Here is a 17,453-nt window from a genome sequence, read left to right as displayed (position 1 = left end):
TTACCCCATTCTCAATGATCAGTCAATACATACAGTATTAATTTCAACTACAGAACATTGGATCAATATCAAGTCCCCTCCTCATTACAACCACTTATGAATTATTATTGACACTTAAAATCAGTGTTATAACACATAAGTGTATTATAAGGCATTTTAAAGGTCATTAAAATAGTTAGAATATGTACTTCATAGAAACTGTTACCCTTTATATATTCTAACCACTCTATTTAATATTAAGGGTCCTAACCTAGGAACTAAAATATTTGTCTCCTTCTCGACGTTGCATGCAGTTCTCTCTCTCTCTTCCTCTAACCCCTCCCTCCTTCCCTCCCTCTAAACTCACCTATCTGGCAGAACCAGAAAGTCCATACCTCCCAAAAACTAACTTCTGTGGAAACAAAACGTATCTGAGTCTCTGTGTCGTCTGTCTTTGTGAGAGTGAACAACCATCAAAATGGCTCAGAAGGGAGTTCTGCTGGACCAGGGCCTGTTCTGTTGTTCTGTCTGTCTGGATCTACTGAAAGAGCCAGTCACTACTGCCTGTGGACACAATTACTGTAGAATCTGTATTGAGGGCTGCTGGGATCAGGATGTTCTGAAAGGGGTCTATAGCTGTCCTCAGTGCAGAGAGACCTTCATTCCAAGGCCTAATCTGAGGAAAAATAACATGTTGGCTGATATGGTGGAGGACCTGAAGAAGACAAGACTCCAGGCTGCTCCCCCTCCTGCTCTGTGCTATGCTGGACCTGGAGATGTGGTGTGTGATTTCTGCACTGGGACCAGAAAGCAGAAAGCCCTCATGTCCTGTTTGGTGTGTCTGGCCTCTTACTGTGAGACTCACCTCCAACCTCACTATGAATTTCCTGCATTGAAGAAGCACAAGCTGGTCAAAGCCACCGCACAACTACAAGAGAAGATCTGCTCTCATCATGATAAACTGCTGGAGGTTTACTGTCGTACCGATCAGCAGTGTATCTGTCTGCTGTGTGTGATGGATGAACATAAAGGCCATGATACAGTGTCAGCTGCAGCAGAGAGGAATGATAAACAGGTAAGACCAGAACAACGTGTTGGTGACTGTCTGATAAACAAAGAATTAAAGAAGCAGTAGGAACTAAGGCTGTTTGAATATGAGATCATTCAAGTGAAATCGATCCAGGGCAGAACAAATATGAACACAAACTCCAGGGCGGCAGCGTTGGACTAGTAACCGAAAGGTTGCAAGATCTGACAAGGTACAAATCTGTCGTTCTGCCCCTGACCAAGACTTTCATTGAAAATAAGAATTTGTTCTTAACCTCTATGGGACCGGCGGGACGAATTCGTCCCACCTACGTAACAGCCACTGCCATCCTGTGGCGCGATTTTCAAAATCTTCAAAATCATATTACTTCAATTTCTCAAACATATGACTATTTTACAGCCATTTAAAGATAAGACTCTCGTTAATCTAACCACACTGTCCGATTTCAAAAAGGCTTTACAACGAAAGCAAAACATTAGATTATGTCAGCAGAGTACCAAGCCAGAAATAATCAGACACCCATTTTTCAAGCCAGCATATAATGTCACCAAAACCCAGAAGACAGCTAAATGCAGCACTCACCTTTGATGATCTTCATCAGATGACAACCCTAGGACATTATGTTATACAATACATGCATGTTTTGTTCAATCAAGTTCATATTTATATCAAAAACCAGCTTTTTACATTAGCATGTGACGTTCAGAACTAGCATACCCCCCGCAAACTTACGGGGAATTCGCTAACATTTTACTAAATTACTCACGATAAACGTTCACAAAAAGCATAACAATTATTTTAAGAATTATAGATACAGACCTCCTCTATGCACTCGATATGTCCGATTTTAAAATAGCTTTTTGGTGAAAGCACATTTTGCAATATTCTAAGTACATAGCCCAGGCATCACGGGCTCGCTATTTAGACACCCGGCAAGTTTAGCACTCACCATAATCATATTTACTATTATAAAAATGTCATTACCTTTTGTTGTCTTCGTCAGAATGCACACCCAGGACGTCTACTTCAATAACAAATGTTGGTTTGGTCCAAAATAATCCATCGTTATATCCGAATAGCGGCGTTTTGTTCGTGCGTTCCAGACACTATCCGAAATAGTAAAGAAGTGTCGCGCGCTTGGCGCAATTCCTGACAATAAAATTCAAAGTATTCCATTGCCGTACGTCGAAGCATGTCAACCGCTGTTTAAAATCAATTTTTACTCCATTTTTCTCGTAGAAAAGCGATAAAATTCCGACAGGGAATCTCCTTTTCGGCAAACAGAGGAAAAAATCCCAAAGGCGGGGGCGGTCGGGGTCACGCGCATAAGCTAGTGTCTCTTGATGGGCCACTTGAGAAAGGCGATAATGTGTTTCAGCCTGGGGCTGGAATGACGACATTCTCTTTTTTCCCGGGCTCTGAGAGCCTATGGACGACGTGGGAAGTGTCACGTTAGAGCAGAGATCCTTAGTAAATGATAGAGATGGCAAAGAAGTTCCAGAAATGGTCAGACAGGTCCACTTCCTGTAAAGGAATCTCTCAGGTTTTGACCTGCCATTTGAGTTCTGTTATACTCACAGACACCATTCAAACAGTTTTAGAAAATTTAGGGTGTTTTCTATCCATATGTAATAAGTATATGCATATTCTAGTTACTGAGTAGGAGTGGTAACCAGATTAAATCGGGTATGTTTTTTATCCAGCCGTGTCAATGCTGCCCCCTAGCCCTAACAGGTTAACTGACTTGCTTCCCTGGTGGCACAGGGGGTCTAATGCAGTGCTAGCTGTGCCACCAGAGACTCTGGGTTTGAACCCAGGCTCTGTTGCATCTGTGAAGCTAGTTCATCGCCATAATGTTTTTTTTTCTTCAGATAGCCAAGTTAACCATGTCATCGCCCCCCCATAAAAGTTGTGAACCTCCGACTCCTGTGATGTTTCGAGGAACAGACCCCTAGTTGACTGTTAGTTTACCTTACAGGTGAAATTAAATGTCGTTGATATTCAGCCAATGACTACTATATAACGTTACCCATGTAAACATTACATCGAATCAAATGACCAACGTTTATCCACATATTTGGTTGATAGAGAGCTTTCCAACGATCCGTGACATGAACAAAGGCACCTGTTGTTGGCTTGAGGGTCTTTAGTTTAGCTGGCTAAATTAGCTAATCCCACAATTTGCCCAAGCGTCGTTCGGGTTAGGGAAAGTTTGGCCGGCAGGGATATCCTTGTCTCACTGTGCACTAGCTACTCCTGTGCGCGCTGGGTGCAGTACATGCTGACCATGTTGCACGGTGATTCCTGGCTTCCACATTGGTGAAGCTGGCTTCCGGGTTGGATGTGCGTTGTGTCAAGAAGCAGTGTGACTTGGTTGTGTTTCAGAGGACGCATGGCTCTTGACCTTCGCCTCTCCTGAGTCCGTACGGGAGTTGCAGCGACAAGACTGTAACTACTACTAATTGGATACTATAAAATTGGGAAGAAAAAGGGGGTAAAAAATAAAATAAGAATTTGTTCTTAACTGACTTGCCTAGTTAAATATCAAAAAATATATTTATCACCATTTTTTTAAAGACTCAAACTGTCACGTCCTGACCAGCAGAGGGAGTAGTTGTTTAGTATTTTGGTCAGGACGTGGCAGAGGGATGTTTGTTTTGTATGGTGGGGGTTTTGTGTGTGTTGTAGAGGGGTGTTTGATTTATGTGTTCCTGGGTTTTGGGTGTATGTTCTAGGTTAGTATGTTCTAGGTTGTATTTCTGCATTCTGTCTAGTTTAGGTTTTCTATGTTTAGGTTTGGGTGCTGGACTCTCAATTGGAGGCAGGTGTTTCTCGTTGCCTCTCATTGAGAGTCCTATATATGGGTAATTGTTTGGTGTAGTGTTTGTGGGAGATTGTTTCTTGTTTTGCGTGTGTGATCCTGACAAGACTGTTTTGTTGTTCGTGAGTTCTTCGTTTTTGTTATTTTGGTGTTCGCTTTAGTTAAAATAAATAACAAGATGAGCATCCACATTCCTGCTGCGTTTTGGTCCTCTATTCCCGACGACAACCGTTACACAAACCAAGTTTATTCACCCACTGGGTCATACAGCTGCAAAGACAAAAACATATATTTATAACCTCATACAAGACGAGATCAACTCCTTACACATCTAGACGGCCAATACATCTGTGTTGCTAGACAGGAACTGAACTGGTTCCTCTCACTGGTGTAGTCATGGCCCTGCCTGATGCTAAAACCTTGGTGGGTGTGGAAGTGTGTGTGAGATAAGACTGTAGTAGGAGGGTCGTTGGGGTGGGCCTCTCTGGCCCCCCTCCCAGAGGTTTCTTCTCACTTCATCTATTGACTTGAACTTGAGACGAATTCCTGTCTCCTCCCAAGTTCTACAGCTGGCCTGCCTTATCAGAGACTAACTAGACTGTTGATATCCTGGCTCCTCCCTAGTTCTGCAGCTGGCCTGCCTTATCAGAGACTAACTAGACTGTTGAATTCCTGGCTCCTCCCTAGTTCTGCAGCTGGCCTGCCTTATCAGAGACTAACTAGACTGTTGAATTCCTGGCTCCTCCCTAGTTCTGCAGCTGGCCTACCTTATCAGAGACTAACTAGACTGTTGAATTCTTGGCTCCTCTCTAGTTCTGCAGCTGGCCTGCCTTATCAGAGACTAACTAGACTGTTGAATTCCTGGCTCCTCTCTAGTTCTGCAGCTGGCCTGCCTTATCAGAAACTGAAACTAGTTGCCCTTTGTCTCCCTCTTTAGGAACATTTATATTCAACAATAACATGTTTGAACAGAATATTTCAGCACTTCCCCTTGTATCTCTCAGTAACTTTCCATACACCAAGTTCCTATCCACCGTTCATTGACCCCAACATATACATTCCTTATACATGTAAAGTCATCAATACGTTATAGTACGGTAACATGAATAAGTATATTTCTAGCTGGAATCCAACAAGTCAAACACGCTTATCATTTGTTATCAAGCTTCATTATCATTTGTTATCAAACTTCATTATAATTCATTTTTAAACACCATTATCATTTGTTATCAAACACCCAATCAGCGCCCTGATTTGTGTTCTGTTAAAACTATAATCATTCACATGACAACATAATAATATATTTTCACACAGACACTTCCTCAATATTTGTATCCTTATATTCTATGGGCCCTATGTCACATTACTATACTATTGATCTACTGGACAAATAAAGCTTGATAGCTCATTGAAGAGTGATTCTCCACAGAGGCAGCTGGGGATGAGTCAGCAGAAGGTCCAGCAGAGATTCCAGGAGAGAGAGAAGGAGCTGAAGAAGCTCCAACAGGCTGTGGAGTCTCTCAAGGTGAGTATTGTTGACCAGAGGAGACACATCATTTCACTTCTGTCCTCCAGTCAGAGAGAGGAGAGACAGGCTCCTCTCCAATCCCACTGACCCCACTGTTGAGAACAGGCTGTCTGGACCCCTTTCAGAGAATAGACTGCTTAATGTAACTGATGGGATATGAACCCAGGTCTACCGTGGGATAAACCAACATCTTGACCATTACATCAAGAGAACATTCCCTATTGGGCCGACGCTGATTTAGAAGTCACAGGCGGGGCTACCTCATCACATAACCATGAGTAACCATGACTGACTCATGTCCCCTATACATTAACATGGAGCTCTCTCTCTCAATTCAATTCAATTCAAAGGGCTTTATTGGCATGGGAAACATATGTTTACATTGCCAAAGAAAGTGAAATAGATAATAAACAAAAGTGAATTAAACAATCAGAAATTAACAGTAAACATTACACTCACAAAAGTTTCAAAGGAATAGACATTTCAAATGTTATAATTCAATTGGAAAACAGAGATTATTTGTGGTTTCAGGGTGGGTGGGAAAGGAGTTGGGTGCAGTTGAATCAGTGAAGGTAACCTGTAGTGGACTTGTGATATTTGTTTGTGGTTCTTCTGACCAGAGAGAGTGGGCGCTCCGTGTCACGCAACTTGGGTCAAGATCTGATTCTTGTTTTGCTCTTAGGAACAGGGCACCATTGAAAGGAGTGATTTCTGGGGTAGCGTTAGTGTGGAGGTGGAGCAATTGAAGTTGAAGGCTCTTGGTGTTTGTGATGCCCGCCGTTTGGTGTGAAGCAGACCAGGTGGTGAGCGTGGTGAAACAGAGGAGTCACTGTCAGCGTTTGAGTCTTTACCCTACAAAGTCATGTTGGGATATATCAGTTATCCTGTTAGAGTCTTTGTGTTGAATCCACTGAGCTGTTTCAGGTGCAACGTTTATGGTCATGTTGCAGCAGTTTGGAGGAGGGATATTACAAGATGTGGGAAGTGTGCAGGAGGTCATGGGATAGAGGATTATGTAGTTTCAGTGGATAAAGTTGTGTCAACTGTAGGGGTGTCCATGTTGCTGGGGATAAGAGGTGTCTGGTGAGAGAGAGGCAGGTTAAGGTGGCTAGAGTCAGAGTAGTGCAGAAGGTGTCGTATGCTGAGGCAGTGAAGAAAGTAGAGGAGGATGGGTCAAGGCTGAGGGATCCTGAGAGGATCCCTGTGAGTAGTAGATCTGTGCCAGCACAGAGGGATAGGCCAACGAATGAAATATGCTTCAGTAAGGTTGGCTTCTTAGAGTTCAAAGCAATGGTTATCAACTGTACCACAGAAATGGAATGTAAATCAAAGACAATAGATGTTGTGGTGGCAGCTGCAGAGAAGTATTTGGTCATACGAGATTTGACTTCAGAAGAGTTCCAGGGTGTGTTGAGTGGTGGTGTCCCGTCCTCCCAGGTCGTTGGCATGGTGCAGGAGCAGATAGGGTCAAAGTAGTGGAATGGGGTAGTGGGTTTTTAATGAGTATAGGATTAGTTGGAAGGGTGTTTTATTATTTATATCACAAAGTAAAATAGATTTATATTATTGTCCAGTTGGGGGTGGTAATACAACATATTGGATGCCAACCGTCGTTAAACTCCAAAGAAGAACAAACGTTATATTATGTCTATGTACAGTGTTGTAATAATGTCTCTCTCTCATTCCATCACTTTCGTGGTAGTTGGTTGTGTGGGTCTCTGGCTGTGAATGGGATGCTGACAGACAATCGTTGATGGATATTTATAGAGCTCTGATCAATACGACAATTTATTACAGGTGTATAGTTTATGGAACAGCAGCAAAGACTTAAGCTGGACAGAATCCAGTATATAGCTTTAAGGATATGTATTGGTGCATTTAAATCAACATCTGTATGTGTCTTACTAGTGGAGGCAGGTGAGATGCCTTTGGGTATACGGCGTAATAAATTGTCATTATCTTATTGGGTTGCAAGGCTGTGAGGTTGAGCATCCCACTGCTACTGTTCTAGATGACTGTTGGGAATATACTAGTAGACAAGGCAGTGGTTTTGGTTGGACAGTTGTAGGTATCAATGTTATTATGGAGAAATGAGAGAATGGGTGTAGTAGTGAGATTCTGCTGGGTCCCAGCACATTCAGGTGTGGAAGGGAATGAAATTGTAGACCAGTTATCTAAAAGAGCTTTACTACAAGATATAATATATATTAATGTTCCACTGGGTAGAGGTGAGGACAAATGTAAAATCAGAGACATTTTGATAGATGTGTGGCAGAAGAGATGGGACTCTGAGCACAAGGGACGGCATTTATATGTCCTCTAAAGGTCGGTGGACCAAGGTTCAAAGGTCAGATTAGGAAGGAAGAAGTGGTGTTTACTCGATTGTGTTTAGGACATTGTACATTGACCTGGTCCTTACATCTGGTTGGCAGCATGTGAATGGTTTGTGTCTGGAGGGTATTGTCAATGAAACGGTGGAACATGTGTTGTTATATTGTTGTAAGGATGTTGAAGAGAGGGAAAGATTGAAGTGTAGGATCATTGAGGTTGGATGGGGTTGGGGGGTTTGGAAGGGATTTGGGGGATGGGGGAGGGTCTATTAGAAGTTAGTAAGACTCTTTTTTATTTTCTCAGAAGTACTGAGTTAGGTAGGAGGATTTAGAAATGGTGTAAACCGTGATTGAACACATTCCAGCACAGTAGGTGGCGCCATGCACCTTTAACGTTGGTTTTCAGACCGCCATTATATCATAGAAGAAGAAGGTGTTGTGTGAGGGTTTTGTGGTTCCTGAGGAGGGCTACTATTCTTTTTGCGTATTTTCCAAATGTATTTTGTAGTTGTTAAGGGTTTATTTATTAGTTTCCACTGTTTATCGGTTAGAGTTGAGGGGGGAGTAGGGTAGTTTGTTTGGGAGGTGTGATGTCCTCAACCGAGTGGAGAAGAAACGCTGTCTCTTCAGGTGCGTTCTGGAGAATGGTGTGGAGGAATTATTGATCATGGTCGGTGAACAGGTGGGAGAGGAACATATACACTCTGTATCCAGAATGAACAAGGTGGTGGTTGTGGTAATGTAAAAGGTGAGTCTTGTTGCCCGGCTAGTTACCAGTATGATTTATGTGAGGGGTGTGTTGGTGCTGATTTCAACAAGAGTAGTGGTGTCTAATCTGCCTCCGTTTATTACGGACGAACAGATCCGTAAAGAGTTGGTACGTTTTGGTCAATTTCCAAGTGGTTTTCTGAACTAAATTCAAGGTTAAACAGGGGAGGGGTGGTACACAGGGTTTGTTAGCACAGATAGTGTGGACATTTTTTACAAATATTTTCTGATTAAACTATCCGCCAAGGAGCCCAGTGATATAATATTAGCATATGTCCCAGCTGTTTGCTGTGGTTTTGAAGTAATTCTCTTCCAGCCCACGTTAACCTTGTAGGTTTACCTCAGGTAACGTATTGTTAACTAGGTTACAGCTACTTGGTGAGGAAGCTCACTGTTCACCTGGTTACACGTTGTAGTGACCTACAGTGTTAGTGAGTAGAACAGATGGTTGGTGCAAAGACATCAAACGTTAAACATGTTTAAACATATTTTATTTCAGAAAAAGGTTTAAAACCTAAACAAAACGTATGTCCCTGTCCTCTTTTTCAAGATGTGTCCGATTTAAACAGATTTGTTGTTTCTAAATGGCTGCTGGGTAATATGATAATCGTTGAAATCTGTTGGTTCGTAGACATCAAATAGAGAGAATGCTGCGCAGGTTCACTGAGTTGTAAACCAAATGGATAGGTGGAGCTCATTGATTTGTAGCTCTGACTCAGTTGCTACCTCAGATTATGAGCCTATCAAGTGTGGTGAATGAGGTATGTAGTACCCACAGAAGACCACAGGGAGGAGCAAGAGAGATATAAACCCATACAGTTTTTCTCTTTAAATACCCTGAACCTAACAATCAATCAAATGTATTTATGAAGCCCTTTTTACATCAGCAGATGTCACAAAGTGCTGTACAGAAACTCTAACCCTACGTATAACCTATTTTAGCCTGAACCCTAATTCTAGGGTAGGGTAGCCTACAACTATTTTAGTAATAATATTATGTTAGTAAATACAATTTTAGTACTAAATAACATTTGTTATTTTTTAAATAAAACCTATGTAAGCATTTGCTTTTTATTAGTTATTTTATTATATTTATTATTGCAAGGCAGAACACTTGATTAACAAGACTCATTTGTTTTATATGTTAAATGTGGTTTGAACTGGGTGACATAGTAACTATGTGAAAGTCCAGCGATTGGCGTGGGACAGGTGGGGCAGGTTTGAGACTGATCTCTCTAATTAAATACACTTTATTTCTCAGCTGCCTCACCAATGTCTTTACGTGAATTAATAACTTTTAATTGGTAAATATTTCCAATAGATGGCAGCATAAGACCACGTAGCATCAGTAATAGGCTACAAGGAGCAATATGATTGACATAAAATAGCATGCAACCAAAGACAATGTCCCATGATTTTCTAAAATGGTAACTACCTACTGTCTCTGTCTCTCTGTTTCTCTCTCTCTCTCTCTCTCTCTGTCTCTCTCTTAACAGCGCTCTGCACAGGCAGCAGTGGAGGACAGTGATCAGATCTTTACTGAGCTGATCCGCTCCATTGAGAGAAGGAGCTCTGAGGTGAAGGAGCTGATCAGAGCCCAAGAGAAGGCTCAAGTGAGTCAAGCTGAAGGACTCCTGGAGCAACTGATGCAGGAGATAGCTGAGCTGAGGAAGAGAAGCACTGAGCTGGAGCAGCTCTCACACACAGAGGATCACATCCATTTCCTCCAGGTAACTAAACTCTCTTGTTACATGTGATATGAAATTAACTTAATGTGAAACTATTCATCTCAATCATTATGTTGTCCTGTCTGTCTCTCTGTCCCTCTCTCTCTCTCTCCCTGTCCCTCTCTCTTTCTGTCCCTCTTTGTCCCTCTGTCCCTCTCTCTCTCTGTCCCTCTCTCTCTCTGTCCCTCTCTCTCTCTGTCCCTCTCTCTGTCTGTGTCCCTCTCTCTGTCTGTGTCCCTCTCTCTGTCTGTGTCCCTCTCTCTGTCTGTGTCCCTCTCTCTGTCTGTGTCCCTCTCTCTGTCTGTGTCCCTCTCTCTGTCTGTTTCCCTCTCTCTGTCTGTGTCCCTCTCTCTGTCTGTGTCCCTCTCTCTGTCTGTGTCCCTCGCTCTGTCTGTGTCCCTCGCTCTGTCTGTGTCCCTCGCTCTGTCTCTGTCCCTCTGTCCCTCTTTGTCCCTCTTTGTGTCCGTCTCTCTCTGTCCCTCTCTCTCTGTCCCCCTCTCTCTCTGTCCCCCCTCTCTCTCTCTGTGTCCCCCTCTCTCTCTCTGTGTCCCCCTCTCTCTCTCTGTGTCCCCCTCGCTCTCTCTCTGTCCCTCTTTGTCCCTCTCTCTGTGTCCCTCTCTCTGTGTCCCCCCCTCTCTCTGTGTCCCCCCCTCTCTCTGTGTCCCCCCTCTCTCTGTGTCCCCCCTCTCTCTGTGTCCCCCCCTCTCTCTGTGTCCCCCCCTCTCTCTGTGTCCCCCCCTCTCTCTGTGTCCCCCCCTCTCTCTGTGTCCCCCCCCCTCTCTGTGTCCCCCCCCTCTCTCTGTGTCCCCCCCCCCTCTCTCTGTCCCCCTCTCCCTCTCTGTCCCTCTCTCTCTTTGTCCCTCATTGTCCCTCCCTCTCTTTGTCCCTCTTTGTCCCTCTCTCTTTGTCCCTCTTTGTCCCTCTCATTCTTTGTCTCTCTTTGTCCCTCTTTGTCCCTCTCTCTCTTTGTCCATCTTTGTCCCTCTCTTTGTTTGTCCGTCTTTGTCCCTCTCTCTGTCCCTCTCTCTCTGTGTACCTGTCTCTGTCACCTCTCTTTGTGTCCTTGTCTCTGTGTCCCCCTGTCTCTCTGTGTCCCCCTCTCTCTCTGTGCCCCCCTCTCTCTCTCTCCCTATCTCTGTCCCCATCCCTCTCCCTCTCTGTCTCTGTCCCTCTTTGTCCGTCTCTCTCTTTGTCGCTCTTTGTCCCTCTCTCTCTCTGTCCCTCTCTCTCTGTCCCCCTCTCTCTTTGTCCCTCTCTCTCTCTGTCCCTCTCTCTCTGTCCCCCTCTCTCTCTGTCCCTCTCTCTCTCTCTCTCTGTGTCCCCCTCTCTCTCTCTGTGTCCCCCCCTCTCTCTGTGTCCCCCCCCTCTCTCTGTGTCCCCCCCTCTCTCTGTGTCCCCCTCTCTCTCTGTGTCCCCCCCCTCTCTCTGTGTCCCCCCCTCTCTCTGTGTCCCCCCTCTCTCTCTGTCCCCCTCTCTCTCTCTGTCCCCCTCTCTCTCTCTGTCCCCCTCTCTCTCTCTGTCCCTCTCTCTCTTTGTCCCTTTTTGTCCCCCTCTCTCTCTCTGTCCCTCTTTTTCCCTCTGTCTCTGTCCCTCTATATCTCTGTCCCTCTCTCTCTCTCTGTGTCCCTCTCTCTCTTTGTCCGTCTGTGTCCCTCTCTCTCTGTGTCTCTTTGTGTCCCTCTCTTTCTGTGTCCCTCTCTCTCTCTGTGTCCCTCTCTCTCTCTGTGTCCCTCTGTCTCTGTGTCCCCCTCTGTCTCTGTGTCCCCCCTCTGTCTCTGTGTCCCCCTCTGTCTCTGTGTCCCCCTCTGTCTCTGTGTCCCCCCTCTCTCTGTGTCCCCCCCTCTCTCTGTGTCCCCCCCTCTCTCTGTGCCCCCCCCCTCTCTGTGTCCCCCCCTCTCTGTGTCCCCCCCTCTCTCTGTGTCCCCCCTCTCTCTGTGTCCCCCCCCTCTCTCTGTGTCCCCCCCTCTCTCTGTGTCCCCCTCTCTCTCTCTGTCCCCCTCTCTCTCTCTGTCCCTCTATATCTCTGTCCCTCTCTGTCTGTCCCTCTCTCTCTCTTTGTCCTTTTTTGTCCCTATCTCTCTTTGTCCCTCTCTCTCTTTGTCCCTCTTTGTCCCTCTCTCTCTTTGTCCCTCTTTGTCCCTCTCTCTCTTTGTCCATCTTTGTCCCTCTCTTTGTTTGTCCGTCTTTGTCCCTCTCTCTGTCCCTCTCTCTCTGTGTACCTGTCTCTGTGTCCCCCTGTCTCTCTGTGTCCCCCTCTCTCTCTGTGCCCCCCTCTCTCTCTGTGTCCCCCTCTCTCTCCCTCTCTCTGTCCCCATCTCTCTCCCTCTCTCTGTCCCCATCTCTCTCTCTCTCTCTGTCCCCATCTCTCCCTCTCTGTCCCTCTCCCTCTTTGTCCCTCTTTGTCCCTCCCTCTTTGTCCCTCTCTGTCCCTCTCCCTCTCTGTCCCTCTCTCTTTGTCCCTCTCTCTCTTTGTCCCTCTCTCATTGTCCCTCTTTGTCCCTCTCTCTCTTTGTCCCTCTCTCATTGTCTCTCTTTGTCCCTCTCTCTCTTTGTCCCTCTCTCTCTGTGTCCCCCTCTCTCTCTGTGTCCCTCTCTGTCCCCCTCTCTCTCTCTCTGTGTCCCCCTCTCTCTCTGTGTCCCTCTCTGTCCCCCTCTCTCTCTGTGTCCCTCTCTGTCTCTCTCTGTGTCCCTCTCTCTCTTTGTCCGTCTGTGTCCCTCTCTCTCTTTGTCCGTCTGTGTCCCTCTCTCTCTGTGTCCGTCTGTGTCCCTCTCTTTCTGTGTCCCTCTCTCACTCTGTGTCCCTCTCTCTCTCTGTGTCCCTCTCTTTCTGTGTCCCTCTCTCTCTCCGTGTCCCCCTCTCTCTCCGTGTCCCCCTCTCTCTCTGTGTCCCCCTCTCTTTCTGTGTCCCTCTCTCTCTCTGTGTCCCTCTCTCTCTCTGTGTCCCTCTGTCTCTGTGTCCCCCTCTGTCTCTGTGTCCCCCTCTGTCTCTGTGTCCCCCTCTGTCTCTGTGTCCCCCTCTGTCTCTGTGTCCCCCTCTGTCTCTGTGTCCCCCTCTCTCTCCGTGTCCCCCTCTCTCTCCGTGTCCCCCTCTCTCTCTGTGTCCCCCTCTCTCTCTGTGTCCCCCTCTCTCTCTGTGTCCCCCTCTCTCTCTGTGTCCCCCTCTCTCTCTGTGTCCCCCTCTCTCTCTGTGTCCCCCTCTCTCTCTGTGTCCCCCTCTGTCTCTGTGTCCCTCTCTCTCTCTGTGTCCCTCTGTCTCTGTGTGTCCCTCTGTCTCTGTGTGTCCCTCTGTCTCTGTGTGTCCCTCTGTCTCTGTGTGTCCCTCTGTCTCTGTGTCCCTCTGTCTCTGTGTCCCTCTGTCTCTGTGTCCCTCTCTGTCTCCGTGTCCCCCCTCTCTCTGTTTCCCTCTCTCTCTCTCTGTGTCTCTCCCTCTCTGTCCCTCTCTCCCTCTCTGTCCCTCTCTCTGTCCCCATCTCTCTCTCTTTGTCCCTCTGTGTCCCTCTCTGTCTCTCTCTCGGTCCCCCTCTCTCTCTCTCTGTCCGTCCCTCTCTCTCTCTCTCTCTCTCTCTCTCTCTCTCTCTCTCTCTCCTCTGTCTCTCTCTCTCCAGAGTTATCAGTCTCTCTCCAGTATCAGTGTATCTTCAGACTTACCCAGCATCGTTGTCCGTCCTCTTCAGTACTTTGGAGATGTGAGTAAGACTGTGTCTGAACTGAGAGAGAAACTAGAAGACTTCCTTAAAGGAGAATGGACCAAGATCTCCACTACAGGTGTGTTGAAAACAATAAGAACATCAAGTTTAGACCATTGAAAGTTCCCTACTAGTCATATACATGTGGAATATGGTATGATGATAACATTCCCTCTCTCTGTCAATGTGTTTGTGTCTGTAGTGAATATAGTGGATGTTGTACTGCCTCCAGAGCCCAAGACCAGAGAACAGTTGTTACAATGTGAGTCTCTTTATTGTGAAGTAACTAACAGTCTCTTTTTACTGACTCTCCTAACAATCCCTCTAGAAATATATAGCAATAGTAGATCTAATCAAAGACTGGGTATCTATCTGACTTCTCATATTTCTCTGATTTGATCTCTGCTGTGCTCTAATCAAAGACAGGGTAGATACAGTATCTGACTTAACTTATTGTTCTGACTCCCCTCATTGGTCTCTGCTCTGCTCTTCTCCCAGATTCCTGTCAGCTCACACTGGACCCAAACACAGCATACACACACCTCTCTCTGTCTAAAGGGAACAGAAAGGTGACCTGTACAGGCCAAGTCCAACCATATCCTGACCATCCAGACAGATTCACCAACTACAGGCAGGTTCTGTGTAGAGAGGGTCTGTCTGGACGCTGTTACTGGGAGGTGGAGTGGAGTGGTAATGTTGAGGAGTGGGTTTATACAGCAGTCTCATATAAAGACATCAGCAGAACAGAGAGAGGTTATAGAGGTGTATTTGGAAACAATAACAAGTCCTGGAGTTTACAGTACTATAGAGGTGATTATTGTTTCAGACACAATAATATTAAGACTAAAGTATCAGGCCCTCAGTCCTCCAGAGTAGGAGTGTACCTGGATCACAAGGCAGGTACTCTGTCCTTCTACAGGGTCTCTGACACAATGACCCTCCTCCACAGAGTCCAGACCACATTCACTCAGCCCCTCTATCCTGGGTTTAATATCTATGGTACTGCTGAGCTGGTTAAACTGTAGTAGGGTCCACATAGATACTAGTCATGCTGGTGTAGTCTATAGCTGAGCTGGTTAAACTGTAGTAGGGTCCACATAGATACTAGTCATGCTGGTGTAGTCTATAGCTGAGCTGGTTAAACTTTAGTAGGGTCCACATAGATACTAGTCATGCTGGTGTAGTCTATAGCTGAGCTGGTTAAACTGTAGTAGGGTCCACATAGATACTAGTCATGCTGGTGTAGTCTATAGCTGAGCTGGTTAAACTGTAGTAGGGTCCACATAGATACTAGTCATGCTGGTGTAGTCTATAGCTGAGCTGGTTAAACTGTAGTAGGGTCCACATAGATACTAGTCATGCTGGTGTAGTCTATAGCTGAGCTGGTTAAACTGTAGTAGGGTCCACATAGATACTAGTCATGCTGGTGTAGTCTATAGCTGAGCTGGTTAAACTGTAGTAGGGTCCACATAGATACTAGTCATGCTGGTGTAGTCTATAGCTGAGCTGGTTAAACTGTAGTAGGGTCCACATAGATACTAGTCATGCTGGTGTAGTCTATAGCTGAGCTGGTTAAACTGTAGTAGGGTCCACATAGATACTAGTCATGCTGGTGTAGTCTATAGCTGAGCTGGTTAAACTGTAGTAGTGTCCACATAGATACTAGTCATGCTGGTGTAGTCTATAGCTGAGCTGGTTAAACTGTAGTAGGGTCCACATAGATACTAGTCATGCTGGTGTATTCTATAGCTGAGCTGGTTAAACTGTAGTAGGGTCCACATAGATACTAGTCATGCTGGTGTAGTCTATAGCTGAGCTGGTTAAACTGTAGTAGGGTCCACATAGATACTAGTCATGCTGGTGTAGTCTATAGCTGAGCTGGTTAAACTGTAGTAGGGTCCACATAGATACTAGTCATGCTGGTGTAGTCTATAGCTGAGCTGGTTAAACTGTAGTAGGGTCCACATAGATACTAGTCATGCTGGTGTAGTCTATAACTGAGCTGGTTAAACTGTAGTAGGGTCCACATAGATACTAGTCATGCTGGTGTAGTCTATAGCTGAGCTGGTTAAACTGTAGTAGGGTCCACATAGATACTAGTCATGCTGGTGTAGTCTATAGCTGAGCTGGTTAAACTGTAGTAGGGTCCACATAGATACTAGTCATGCTGGTGTAGTCTATAGCTGAGCTGGTTAAACTGTAGTAGGGTCCACATAGATACTAGTCATGCTGGTGTATTCTATAGCTGAGCTGGTTAAACTGTAGTAGGGTCCACATAGATACTAGTCATGCTGGTGTAGTCTATAACTGATTTGATCTTCAGATGTTCTGAATTAAAATTCAATACTTTCATTTCGAATTGTACATATATATTTTCACTTTGATTTTTCTGACTGATTTGAATTTTAAGGTGTTCATATATGATACAATGTTTTAATCTTGTACATGTCCATGAATTATGATGTATGGTGTTGATGTATATTGGTTGTCATTCAGAACCATTGATATGTTTTCTCAGTTGGTTCTCTGTCTCTATGTAATTCTCCTCAGTATCATTGATCAGCTTGTAGGCTCGGCCCTAATTGATGTGTTCTCTGTCACCTGGAGCTGCATGGAAAATGGTCCAGGAACAAAAGGACAATTCAGGACTAGTCAGCCCACTACAAGCTGGAATCACTTACTTTCTACTAAAGTATATGGTCTGGTTTCCCAGACACAGATTAATCCTAGTCCTGCACTAAAAAGCATGTTCAATGTAGATGTCCAGGAAACCAGCCCTAAATGTGTCATCTTTCATCCTCCCATACTGCTCAGTCCAGCAACATTAAACCTGTCCAGCAGGTGGTGGTATTGACCAAACAATAAAACCAGCAGATATCTTGACTTGCCACTCAGTATATCAGTAATGTTCAGAATAGTACTTTAATATCATTGGAGATTGATGGTCTTTTTAATCCACTATCCAGAGTCAGGAACAGATGAAGTTAGGTCTGCTACTGTTCAGTGATTAAATATGATTTATGGTGATGGGAAATAAAAATACAACACTAAACTTCATCTAGTAATAGTTTTCCTTTGTTATTTATTCCAAGGTGTGTCTTTAACTTGTAAATGGATTGTGTGGAGGTGAGCTAGTGGTGTGGGTGAATATTCCAGTTGTGTTTAGGCATCTTCATGTCTGACATCCCCCAGTTCTGTTCAGACCCATTGAACTGGGTCACATTCTAAATGGTGACTTGTATTGATAGTCCATACTGGACCTAACTGTGGTTAACCAGACTGGAGGGGTTCTGATCACATATTCCCTCATCTCCACAACTTTATCTCTCTCTCTCTTTATCTCTCTCTCTCTTCTCTCTCTCTCTCTCTCTCTCTCTCTCTCTCTCTCTCTCTCTCTCTCTCTCTCTCTCTCTCTCTGTGTGTGAATAGAAAGCAGGCAACCTCAATATGGTTTCATTCCTGTAGTTATCAGAAAACATGTAACAATTATCTCTCCTTTCTAAGTGTGAACTTGTCCACTTCCCTTCATGGATTTAAAAGGAAATGACTGTTATATGTAAACTCCC

General features: G+C 45.0%; 1 protein-coding gene across 1 annotated transcript; it reads left to right on the top strand.

Moving 5' to 3' along the window:
- The first annotated feature begins 418 nt into the window (after window positions 1-418).
- LOC106599139 (tripartite motif-containing protein 16) lies at window positions 419-15,001 on the top strand. Its single transcript, XM_045706321.1, has 6 exons — window positions 419-1,054; window positions 5,278-5,373; window positions 9,971-10,204; window positions 13,807-13,966; window positions 14,090-14,149; window positions 14,386-15,001. Exons 1-6 carry the CDS (start codon window positions 458-460, stop codon window positions 14,910-14,912), a joined length of 1,674 nt encoding a protein of 557 aa, XP_045562277.1. The 5' UTR covers window positions 419-457; the 3' UTR covers window positions 14,913-15,001.
- Window positions 15,002-17,453: the final 2,452 nt, after the last annotated feature.

This window comes from Salmo salar, chromosome ssa23 (assembly GCF_905237065.1).
Source record: "Salmo salar chromosome ssa23, Ssal_v3.1, whole genome shotgun sequence".
Lineage (NCBI taxonomy): Eukaryota > Metazoa > Chordata > Actinopteri > Salmoniformes > Salmonidae > Salmo > Salmo salar.
The sequence above is the reverse complement of the archived record's forward strand: the minus strand, read 5'-3'. Positions and strand labels throughout refer to the sequence as shown.